Source organism: Lissotriton vulgaris, chromosome 9, assembly GCF_964263255.1.
Source record: "Lissotriton vulgaris chromosome 9, aLisVul1.2, whole genome shotgun sequence".
Classification (NCBI taxonomy): domain Eukaryota; kingdom Metazoa; phylum Chordata; class Amphibia; order Caudata; family Salamandridae; genus Lissotriton; species Lissotriton vulgaris.
In genome coordinates this window covers 930,261,238-930,274,573 of record NC_141697.1, presented here as the reverse complement: position 1 = coordinate 930,274,573, position 13,336 = coordinate 930,261,238, and the positions used below count along the sequence as shown (strand labels likewise).

General features: G+C 42.6%; 1 protein-coding gene across 1 annotated transcript in view; it reads right to left on the bottom strand.

Annotated features, from left to right (window-relative positions):
- Nucleotides 1-13,336, bottom strand: part of USP4 (ubiquitin specific peptidase 4) — an 824,148-nt gene that overhangs the window by 168,411 nt on the left and 642,401 nt on the right. The window contains exon 17 of the mRNA XM_086938769.1: nucleotides 10,220-10,290. Coding sequence (XP_086794895.1) covers nucleotides 10,220-10,290 — 71 coding nt within the window. The remainder of the gene's footprint in view (nucleotides 1-10,219; nucleotides 10,291-13,336) is intronic.

Below are 13,336 nucleotides of genomic sequence, written 5' to 3'. Positions count from 1 at the left end.
GTTTCTTCGGACACGTGGGCAGGGGATCTTGCCGGCTTCTTTACTAATAAGATCAAGGCGATTCAGGCCTCCTTTGTGGAAGGACCGGAGGATGGAAGCGGCGTCACCGGGGCTGGGTGCGAACTTCCGCACATACCGGCGGCGGTGCTGTCTGATTTTCCTGCTGTTTCCAGCGATGTGTCCAGGCAGCTGCTGGCCAATCTGAAATCTGGCTCGCCACTCGACCCCTGTCCCGCCAAATTTTTGGCTGGGATGGCGGAGGTGGTGAACCCGCTGGTTAATCCCATCCTCAACGCCTCTTTGAGGGAGGGGAGGGTCCCTAGCTCTAGGAAAAGAGCGATGGTGATCCCCCTCCTTAAGAAACCAGGTCTTGACGCCGAGGCTCTGGCCAATTATAGGCCAATTTCACTTCTTCCGGCCCTCACGAAGATCACGGAAAAACACGTCCACGGTGTCCTGTCGCGCTTTTTGGAAGCTAACAATCTGCTCCACCCATCCCAATCCGGTTTCCGTCCTAACTTTAGTACGGAAACGGCATTGTTAGAGGTCACTGAGATCATCAGGGAGACTCTGGATGTCGGCGGGAGGGCCATGCTGGTCATGTTAGATCTATCGGCGGTCTTCGACACCGTCCCCCATAAGGCGCTCTTAGCGAGGCTTTATGACATCGGCCTTAGGGGGACGGCGCTCAGGTGGTTTACTTCCTTCCTTGAAGGCCGCCGCCAGACGGTCTGGGTTTCCCAGAGCTCTGCCGAGATGCCGCCATTGGGAGTTGGGGTTCCACAGGGTTCTGTGTTGAGCCCCACGTTATTTAACATCTTTATGTCCCCTTTGGCGGCCTTGGTGGAAGCATATGGGGCCCAGATCGTCTCCTACGCCGACGACACGCAACTCCTCTTCACTTGCGGGAAAGACCAGGAGTTCGATGGAGGAAGAATTCGGGACTGTCTTACATTGGTCTTTGACTGGTTCCAACGGAACAGTCTAAGGGCCAATTCTAGCAAGTCAGAGGTTCTGTTTTTTGGTTGCGTTGTCGATCCGGAGTGGCAGCATTGGTGGCCGTCCGACATGAGCCCTCCTGCACAGTCTTCGTTGGTGGCTAAAAATCTGGGTGTCAAGCTGGACAACCAGCTGTCGCTGCAAACACATTCTGGGTCTGGCGGGCACCTGTTATGGAATTTTAAAAATGCTCCGTAAATTCCTGCCCCTGCTGTCTGAGGAGCACAGGCGTATTACTGTGCAGGCTCTCGTCGGCTCTAGGCTAGACTATGCTAATGCCCTCTTCCTTGGCCTCCCTGATTACCTAGTTCAGCGCCTACAGGTGGTACAGAACTCTGCCGCCCGGGCTATCTTTGGCTTGCGTAGACGAGCCCGAGCTTCCGGGCTGCTACAGGCATTACACTGGCTGCCTATCCGGAAGCGGATCCAGTTTAAGTCCCTGACTCTGATGCATAAAGATTTAGATTATAGTTGTGCACAGCTTTGTATTAGGTTGTAGATTAAGGCGTGAATCGTGCACCTTTGTATACTCCCCGCTTTGGAGTATTACTATGAACTAAGAGACGCACTAGCACTGAGCGGCACTAGTGTCACAAAGGGCACTGATTATTCGTGTGCTGGATCAGCCAGCAAATTTCAATCAGGAAAGTATTCCAAGTTCAAAGTTCCTTTTCATTACAGTATTTTATTCATACTTCAGTCGAGATATTCATTAGTCCATAATCAGTATTTATTTACTTTTTACTACAGTTCATGGGTTCCCAACCATCCACTAGTTCCAATGCAATTCGGCCCACTGGCCTTCGTCTGGGAAATCTCTGAAACAAGGAGTGGTATCTGTCACTATATACACTTTAACAACAATAGGTAAATCATTTACATTTACAATTGACTAGCAACATTGATTTCACGAACATGCATGCAACATCTTTCAGGATGAACCCATCTTTGCATTTACCAGAGCGAAGAACCTTGGTGAAATCATAAAAAAATCGACTCCCACTAAACAACCTATTATTTTCAAAGGTACCATCCCTTGCAGAAACTGCAGCAACTGCAATAACATTATGGAGGGTAACACCATTACACACCCAATGCGGGGTAACAAAATCAGACTAATGGTTAATGGAACTTGTGACACGAAGAATGTCATCTATATGTTAAAATGCCCATGTGGTAAAGCATATGTGGGACAAACTGAACGCAAATTGAAAACAAGATTGACTGACCATAAAAGTAATATAAGAACAAAAGCAGCCAAATCAGCGGTTGCTAACCACTTCATTGAACAAAACCACCAGATTAATCAGATCAGAGCATGCATACTGGAAATTGTGGAAAAAGATGAGGAGAGAGACAACAAAAAGACTTTGTTAAAACGTGAAAACTATTGGATATTTCACTTACAGACTCTGCGCCCACAGGGGATTAATGAAAGAACTGAATTTGGTTGCTACTTATAAGCTTGTAATGATTCTATCATCATGTTTATGTATTTCTGTTTCCATGGTAGATTATCCATACATATCGTTTAATAGCGAAATGCTAGTATCGTTTTGAAATTATCACAAATTTTGTACTGGCCCTTTAACAAATGCAGGCGCGCCTTTAAAACACTTGAGTACAACCCACACACGTCACACGCCAACTTAGCACCGCGCTGATAGCTTCGGGTGCAGCGCCTAGAGAAACTACGTTCCCGTACAACCGGTAAGATAATACTGCTGCTAGTTCGCTCGTGATATCGCATAGCGCTTTAATCTTAGAACACAAAGCCTTCATTTAGAGCGTCCGAGCGTGCATGAAACAATAGCGTTTTGGGAACTGTGATTTGAATAACCATGCCGCATTATGCTTAACGGATTTGAGCTCCTTTAAAAGACACGTGAACTTCTTTTAATGATATTACCCTAAATGAGTATTGTTACATACGGCAGCTAAGCAATGCGTTTTTGTTAAGCATGACACTAACCTTTTAGGTTCCCTGCACTGAATTACCGGTTCGAACTTAATTAGTGTACTTATGGCTTTGACCACGGATTACAACACTGAATGAGTATGTAGACACGGGTTGTTTTAAATGGTTGCACCAAAAAATGCATGTTCGTGAAATCAATGTTGCTAGTCAATTGTAAATGTAAATGATTTACCTATTGTTGTTAAAGTGTATATAGTGACAGATACCACTCCTTGTTTCAGAGATTTCCCAGACGAAGGCCAGTGGGCCGAAATGCATTGGAACTAGTGGATGGTTGGGAACCCATGAACTGTAGTAAAAAGTAAATGAATACTGATTATGGACTAATGAATATCTCGACTGAAGTATGAATAAAATACTGTAATGAAAAGGAACTTTGAACTTGGAATACTTTCCTGATTGAAATTTGCTGGCTGATCCAGCACACGAATAATCAGTGCCCTTTGTGACACTAGTGCCGCTCAGTGCTAGTGCGTCTCTTAGTTCATAGTAATACTCCAAAGCGGGGAGTATACAAAGGTGCACGATTCACGCCTTAATCTACAACCTAATACAAAGCTGTGCACAACTATAATCTAAATCATAGATCTCACTCCTGCCACATAGTTGGAGCACGCATATGATCAAAATGCAATACGATGAAATTACAAGACTCACGGAGACAAAAGCTGATACTTTCGCATACACAAATGAGGAGTCTGCAAAAATATATTCACTCATCCATGAGGAAACAATTACATACACCACAACCAAATCCAAGGATCAACAAATGAAACAACTGTTGTACCTGTCACGTAAGATCATTAATCAACGACTCCACGCGAGCACCATGGTCAGATACCATAAAGCATCTAGAATCCCGAGGGGACTGAGAATTTTATTAAAGCCATCATTATGTAAAAATTCGAAAAAATTCACAGACAAATGGTATGCCATCTTGAATAAATGTTCCTTGGATCTTATCCTGTTAATAGTTGAAGAACTGTCTCAAATATTGGAGGAACTTGAAAATGAGATAACAACAGTAAAGGAAGAACTAAGTAAAATGATGACAACAGAAGAGCTTGAACAAATACTAGAGGAAACGAAGACCCAATTGGCAAAACACACTGAGGAGGTCAATGAAAGAAAATTAAGGAAATATCGTCGAGACACCATCGACTATAAATTAAATGAAGTATATAGCTGGGCAGAAGTGTATGCCAAAAGGAGACAAAACCGCCCATATACCCAACAGACTGATACTTCATCTTCGGACACAGATGGCACCTCCGACACAGCTGGTAAAAGACCCTCAAGAGCACCTACCACAGCTCCCACAAGCACTGCAGCTCAGCCTTTTTTAGGAGAAGGCCCCAGCGAAGGGGACGACCGAGGAGGTCAAGACGAAAGCACAGAACAAACGAAGGAGAAGGAGCCTCCACAAACCAGACAAACGATGTCCAAGAAAGACAAAAAGAAGACCAGGACAACCTAGTTATCAACATTTCCGATATCCACCTAAGTAAAATACAGATGAATACTTTACAAAAGGGCACATCATTTGTACCTACCACTAACACGAACCATCTAGAAGTCAATATAAGTTTCTTCAAGTTGATGAGAAAACTCAGATTGCGTCATTTTTTTACCAATGTAATAGGTGAACAACAGGACCAACAACCAAGCAAGGAAGATTCATTGAAAGGTCTCACCACCACCAGTACCTACATGGCCCCAATTAGCCATAAAACCTTGGACTTATTCGAACAACTGGTTAAACAAGACCTCAGTAAGATCAATTACCGCAAAAGAACAAAAAGTAAAAACCTCACTCAAAAAGAACTGGCTACTTTAAAAAATATAGCATCTAATCCTCACATCATCTGTCAGAGAGCGGACAAGGGTGGCGCTCTGGTCATCATGAATAAAGAGTACTACATGTCACAAGCCCAGGTGCATTTAAATGATGAGAACACCTATATGGAACTACACACAAACCCCACCAAGGACATCCAAGCAGTATTACAAAACATCATCACAGAAGGTATCAACAAAGGATGCGTGGATGATAAAATGAAAAAATACCTTACCATGAATCACCCTAAGACACCTAAATTTTACCTCACACCCAAGATCCACAAGGACCCCTTGCACCCACCTTGTCGCCCTATAGTATCAACATGTGGTAGTATACAGGAACCGATTGGGAAACTGCTAGATAAATATCTCCAACCTTATGTCATCACAATGAACTCCTTCATTAAGGACACTACAGACTTCCTAAACAAGTTGGCCAACGTGAAATTGGAACCGAATGAAAAGATACTCATGTGTACAATTGATGTACAAGCACTGTACACCTCCATACCCCATACTTTGGGGATCGAGGCCGTGGAAGCTGCTTTACTAGAGATGGAATATGATGAAAACATGAAAATATTCTTACTTGAGCTACTCAATTTCACGTTAATGCATAGTTTCTTTAAATGGGAAGACAAATGGTTCCTACAAAAGTCTGGCACCGCCATGGGAAATCCAGCAGCCCCAGCATACGCGAATATTTTCATGCATCAATATGAAAATAAACACATTTTACAGAACATACAATGGCAACAAGGGCTACGTCTATACTTGCGATTTATAGACGACATCTTTATCCTTTGGAAAGATACACAAGACCAACTCAGCACGAACATCCACCAGTTGAACTTGATTGATCCCAGAATCCAGTTCACTTACAATATAAGTGACACACATATCAACTACCTGGATGTAACAATTTCTAAAACAGGTGACAATTTTGAAACCACTCTATACACCAAGGCGACGGATCGCAATAACCTCCTGGCCTACCAAAGCTTCCACCCCACACCTCTCAAGCAACACCTTCCATACTCTCAACTACTCCGCGTACAAAGAATTGTCTCAGACCCAAAGGAATCTAAGTCACAAGCTATCAGCATGATTAACAAATTCAGAAAAAGAGGATATCCGGATGAAATATTGGAGGACGCTCACAAAAGAGCCACAGCAAAGAATAGACAGTCCCTACTCACATCCAAAACTAGTAAAGAAACCACCAAAATTACATGTGTGAGCAAATACTCCACAATCACTCCACAATTCAAGAAAATTATCAAAAAACATTGGCGTTTGCTCAAAACAGAATTAGACTTCAACAACATCTTTCAGGATGAAGCCATCTTTGCATTTACCAGAGCGAAGAACCTTGGTGAAATCATAAAAAAATCGACTCCCACTAAACAACCTATTATTTTCAAAGGTACCATCCCTTGCAGAAACTGCAGCAACTGCAATAACATTATGGAGGGTAACACCATTACACACCCAATGCGGGGTAACAAAATCAGACTAATGGTTAATGGAACTTGTGACACGAAGAATGTCATCTATATGTTAAAATGCCCATGTGGTAAAGCATATGTGGGACAAACTGAACGCAAATTGAAAACAAGATTGACTGACCATAAAAGTAATATAAGAACAAAAGCAGCCAAATCAGCGGTTGCTAACCACTTCATTGAACAAAACCACCAGATTAATCAGATCAGAGCATGCATACTGGAAATTGTGGAAAAAGATGAGGAGAGAGACAACAAAAAGACTTTGTTAAAACGTGAAAACTATTGGATATTTCACTTACAGACTCTGCGCCCACAGGGGATTAATGAAAGAACTGAATTTGGTTGCTACTTATAAGCTTGTAATGATTCTATCATCATGTTTATGTATTTCTGTTTCCATGGTAGATTATCCATACATATCGTTTAATAGCGAAATGCTAGTATCGTTTTGAAATTATCACAAATTTTGTACTGGCCCTTTAACAAATGCAGGCGCGCCTTTAAAACACTTGAGTACAACCCACACACGTCACACGCCAACTTAGCACCGCGCTGATAGCTTCGGGTGCAGCGCCTAGAGAAACTACGTTCCCGTACAACCGGTAAGATAATACTGCTGCTAGTTCGCTCGTGATATCGCATAGCGCTTTAATCTTAGAACACAAAGCCTTCATTTAGAGCGTCCGAGCGTGCATGAAACAATAGCGTTTTGGGAACTGTGATTTGAATAACCATGCCGCATTATGCTTAACGGATTTGAGCTCCTTTAAAAGACACGTGAACTTCTTTTAATGATATTACCCTAAATGAGTATTGTTACATACGGCAGCTAAGCAATGCGTTTTTGTTAAGCAAGACACTAACCTTTTAGGTTCCCTGCACTGAATTACCGGTTCGAACTTAATTAGTGTACTTATGGCTTTGACCACGGATTACAACACTGAATGAGTATGTAGACACGGGTTGTTTTAAATGGTTGCACCAAAAAATGCATGTTCGTGAAATCAATGTTGCTAGTCAATTGTAAATGTAAATGATTTACCTATTGTTGTTAAAGTGTATATAGTGACAGATACCACTCCTTGTTTCAGAGATTTCCCAGACGAAGGCCAGTGGGCCGAAATGCATTGGAACTAGTGGATGGTTGGGAACCCATGAACTGTAGTAAAAAGTAAATGAATACTGATTATGGACTAATGAATATCTCGACTGAAGTATGAATAAAATACTGTAATGAAAAGGAACTTTGAACTTGGAATACTTTCCTGATTGAAATTTGCTGGCTGATCCAGCACACGAATAATCAGTGCCCTTTGTGACACTAGTGCCGCTCAGTGCTAGTGCGTCTCTTAGTCTGATGCATAAAGCCCTGTTTGGATCAGGGGCCGGATACCTGCGGCGGAGACTGGCCTTCTATCGACCAGTCCGCTCCTTGCGCTCGGAATCCCTTTACAAAGCGGTGGTCCCTCGGGTGAGGAAGGCCCGTATGGGAGGACGCTCTTTCAGCTGCAAAGCTCCACAGCTGTGGAACTCGCTTCCTCTTTCGCTGCGCAGCACTGCCAATTTGTTCCAGTTCAGGAAAAGCCTGAAGACTTGGCTTTTTAATCTTTAGGCTGTTCTTATTGTTTCAGTTTCAGTTCTTTTTCTTTTTCTTATTTTTCTACTGTGTTGTGTTATTTTTATTCTGAGCTGCAGGTGGAAAGCGCCGGGACACTCTTTTTGAGTAGCCGTGCGCTATACAAGAGCGCTATAACATAACATAACATAACATAACAACGTAGTTTACTGTTTGCCAGTGGAGTGTAATTAAATGGAGTGTGTTACACTGGAATAGCATGCAGCAGAGTGAAGTTGAATACAGTGGAGTTGTGTAGAGACAAGTCGGATAGAGTGTCGTACAGTGGAGCGGCGTATAGTAAAGTGACAAATTGGAGTAGCGTGCACTTGTGTGGTATTGAGCATAGCATACAGTGCAGTGTGGTACAGTGGAGTTACGTACCCTCAATATTATAAAGTGTACTGGGTTACAGTGTAATGGCGTACAGTAGAGTGGCACAGACTGCAGGTTTGTACAGCGTAGGGTCATATTTTGGAAAGTCGCTAAGTAAAATAGCATATACTGCAGTGGTGTACAGGGGAGTGCGGTTAAGTGGTGAGGCGTAAAGTGGAATACCGTAGACTAGAGTGGCAGAGTGCAGTGATATACAGAGGAGTGGCATTCATTTAAGCAGTGTAAAATGAACTTCCGTAGAGTGGAGTAGTGTAGTAGCATAAAGTCAAATAGTGTACAGTGGAGTTGAGGTGATTGGAGCGGCGTACAGTTGAGTTCCGCACAGCGAAGTAGTGGACACTGGAGCGTTGTAGAGTTTAAGAAGGTACAGTGAAGCGGCATATAGTGGAGTAGCATATTGTGGGCTGGTGTGCAGTAGCGTATAGTGGAGTAGTGTTGAGTGGAATAATGTTCAGTGTAGTGGCATTAAGTCTAAAGACGTAAAGTACTGTGGCATATAGTGGAGTGTCGTACAGTGGAATAGGATTAGCTGTATAAGTGTAGAGTGTTGTAACTTACACCAGAGTGGGTTTTAGAAGAGTGGGCACAATTTTGTGTTATAAAGTGTAATATATTACAGTGGATTTTCGTAGAGTGCACTGGTGTATAGTGCAGTTGAGTACAATGGAGGGCCATACAATGGAATAGCATAGAGTGGAGTTACATACAGTGGAGTATTGTACAGTAGATTGGCATACAGTGTAGTGGCGTGCAGTAAAGTGGCAGATATTGCAGTGTTGTACAGTCCCTTCACATATATATATATATATACATATATATATATATATATATATATATATATATATATATATATATATATATGTTTTACTTTTTTCTAGGACTCTGGGCGGAGTGTCGAGTCCCAAGATGGTTGCCGCCAGATTCTGGTTGATGTCGTTGCAGCCAATCAAATCTCACCATGTAATCTGTTCGCCCCATGGAGTTTCATCAAACAGTGCCAAAGATATAGGCAAACTAAAAAAAATGCATTTCCTAGAGAAACACGAATATATATATATATATATATATATATATACACTCCTTGTTGTGGCTTTGTGGCTAGCATCCTGATCGCTGGTGGTGCAGGTGAGAAGCGGATACCACGCCAGCCTCTGTAATTATTCTAACACCTCCTCTCCATATTCAAAAGTAGCCCGCACTGACGTTCAATGTGGATTATCCTGTTTAATAACTGTCAGCATTCATTTCAATAGAAATAAACAAGAGCGCGTTTCGGCTATCCTCGCAGCCTTTGTCAACCTCACAAAAACACACACATTTTACAAAATATAAATGCTTCCCACAGGTGTTGCCAATTGTGTCCAAACAGAATTGTTACTGCCGTTTTCCCAAACTTGCAACTTTTTAAAGGTACATTTTTCTTTCTATGCAAACACCTGTGTTTGAACAAAGAATTGCATTTACGTAATTCTACAGTTTTAAATGTCATTTATTCTCCAATCGGTAAATAGCAGTGTGAGTGCCGCTTTCTTCAAAAATAAATGTCACTGTTGTATTTGCTACACTGAAGTGCTGGCAGAAGTTATCATGCACATTTCAAATAAGATAACAAGTGAGTGTACCTCAATTATCCAATGTCTATTGCCAGCCACGCACTCCATGTTATTTTTCTCATTAATAATAAAACAGTCCTTTACATTTGCTTCGCTCTCCTTCTTACTGATAAAACTGCTTGGGCGATTTGTTCTATTAAACAAATGGTGCCGCTATGTTTACAATGTTCCCTTTGAACGCGCTGTTCAACATAAGTTTAGAACTGCGCCCCAAATGGAGCCTGTACAAATGTAAAGGACTGTTTGTTCTGTGAACAACAGAAATACTAACCTCTGCCTCCTGATCATCAAAGTAAAGCTTCTTGTTTTCAGAATCCCAGTCAACGGCAACAGTGGAATATGCTGTGGAAAAAACAAAAGAAATATCTTGTTGTTTACGTCCTTGGGCATGAAGACGATATTCCACTTAAAATTATTCAATTTCAAGCATGGAAGATGGTAGGAATCTTTTATGTTAATTTACATCCAACCTATTTAACTACTGCAGGTAAAACAAACCTTAGTGGTTAGTGTAACAAAACTTAGTTACTGACAAAGAAAGTAGCATATCAATTTGAAATGTAAACGTTTTCAAAACGATACATAGTAGTGTTAGTTGAGTTCATTCACATTTGGAATGCCACCATTGTGTGGATGGTACTAGGAACCATGCAAAAATAGAGAGCGGAGGCAGATAACCTCCAAGTACATGGGCAGTGGCATTGTCACACCGTGGATAACTCCACATGCCTAACTGTCTAAGGATTGTTTAGGTGGAGAATAGATCTCTATACTGTGGGTGAATTACTTTCCCAAAACACTTCCAAGAATCTCCATTGTAACCACATAAGGTCATTATCACCTTAACCGCAGCAGTTTCCCGCCGCGGTGCGGGCTTACTGAAGAGTGGGCGGAGCTGCGTCGGCCGTTGGCGGCACTAGGGAGGTAGTGCTGCTGTCGGCCAACGGCCGATGCCAGCACGCAAGGTGTTAAACTGGGGATGGGGATTAAAACAAAATACATGCCTTCTGCGTTTCATCATCTCCTGGAACTGAAAATGTCTGCTGCCTATAATGAGATGGGTAACCTAAGGAAGGCTTGGGTCCTAAGCTAACTGGAATAGACCACTAATAATTATATACTTGGAAGTATCCAGTCGCTACTATTTAAAGTTTAATCAAGAAAGGAGCCAATGGAATAAATTCATATGCTCTTGTGATTGATTTAACAATTTTTCTAGGTTATTCCGTAACTGCAACAACATTCAATTCATGTCAAACATTAGGGACAACACATGCTGATGACATTTTATAACATCGGAAATACAAAAACAATAAAAAAAATATGAAACAGTATCTGCAAATGTGTAGAATACATTGATAAGTTGCGTGTAATCAAAGGACAATTACAAAAACACAAAAAGGGTACATAAAGCACCAGTCCATAAAATTGGGTTTATTTTTCTCTCTCTTACTAGAGTTCGAGGTTTTGTCAAGTGAGCTGTCTGAAGATGTCAGTCATTTTTCTCTAACACATAACATTTAAAGAAATAGCCTGTAAATGAATATTACAAATATTTCAAAATATATCAGGAATTTAACCCCTTCCCTGCGGCAGGAATTCCGCGCAGCGCTAGGGAGGGGGGGGCCCGAGCAGCGCTCGCATGCTCGTGACGGAGCCGCTCCGTCACGAGCCGCGGTTGCGCTGTGCTCATGACGGAGCGGTTCCGTCATGGCCCCGCCCGCTTAATAAAACGCGCCTCGCAGGCAGGGCCATGACGAACCGCTCCGTCATGAGCACAGCTCAGCCGATCCTCATAACGGAGCGGCTCCGTCATGAGCATGGGAGGGGCTATAAGCACAGTGTGATGCACACAGTTCTATAGGAGCAAAACAAACCAGATGCTTTACTTGGTGATGTGAATGACATATTTGCTGCACGATTTTCAGCTATCGTCATCAGCCAGGACAAGGAAGAAGGGTTGTCATGATAATAGAAGGCTAGTGTTTAATTCCCTCAACTTCTGTTGTTCATAAAGTTTCTCCCTAAAGTAAACACAAAAATGCACTTGAAGCTGTGCTTGCTGAGAGCAGTGATGGTGGCTAGAACGGTGCATACACCTTTTACAGAGCTCGACATTTCTGTGATCCGTTTTTTTTTTACTTACATTATCCAGCTCAGACGGTCTCAGTAGTTTGCTAATTTTATCAGAGATATTGCTTAAGCAATGAAAAGTGAGTTTTTTTTCTTGTTCTAGATTCAAGATATAAAGGAGAGGGCTGCCTCTACAGACAGTTTTTACAATCTTTTTTCCATTTAAAGGTGAGCTGCTTTTGCCTACTGACTACCATCTTCTTATGGATGAAGACTTTCTAAAGGAAACTACACCAAAAAATGTGCCCAACATTGGATAAGTGTGCAAACCAACCAGACTACTGGTCTATTCATACGGTTTGGGCAACCTCCAGCATCACACAGGTCATGAGGAGACATGGGTTTCTGATTCTGCAGGGTATGCTGATTTTCAACGACAATTCAGAGACTACCCAGACCATAATGTTCAAAATTAGCCTTGTCGTTCAATATTTATCTATCATATTTCCAGAAATGTATACTCCTAGAAAGAGCAAATGTGCTTGTTATAGAATTACGATGTATATCTATACGGTCAGGAGAACGGCCTGAGAGCAGGCTGCCATTTTACATTATGAGCTATTGAGATGATTGCATGGGGGACATCGTCCCATCTCTTATTAACAAAGTGTGATAGGGCGGAGCAGAATGACCCCTTTTGTCATGATACACCCCAGGGACATTTGAACAAAACATTCTCCCCTTTTTCTATGCAGCAAATGGAGAACTGGACATTGACAGATACAGACATGGCCTTACCCGAACTGGGACAGAAGGAGGACAATTGTTTCTTTAATTGGGCTGAGCTCGAGCAAAAACACGCCCCCAGGAGTGACGTGATCGAGGAAGTAAATACCGGAAATAACACCATACCGGTGTTTCCAGCACCCGGAGGAAGTGAAGGCGTGAGGAGAAGCGAGAACGAGAGAGAAGGAGGAGGGTTCAAGGACTGCGTGGAAAAGAAGACGAGTGGAGAAGACCGGAGAGCGGAGGCGGATCGTCACACAGTGAAGCCAGGAGGCCAACGTCAAGGCCCTTCGCCCAGCCACGCTTCAAGGGAAGCGTGGCTCTCCCAGGTATGTTCCCGTAACGCGGGCTGGGCAGGAATCAAGCGTTTTAAACCCCCCGAAACCCTCACACGAACGTCCCCTGCACTTCCCTGTTCCTCACAACACCGGCACTTCGTATAGCACTTCTTTTGAGCTAAAGAACTTGTGCATGTGTGTGAACCTCACCCCCTTTTCCCTGAATCACTGTATATAAAAGGGCACCCGAC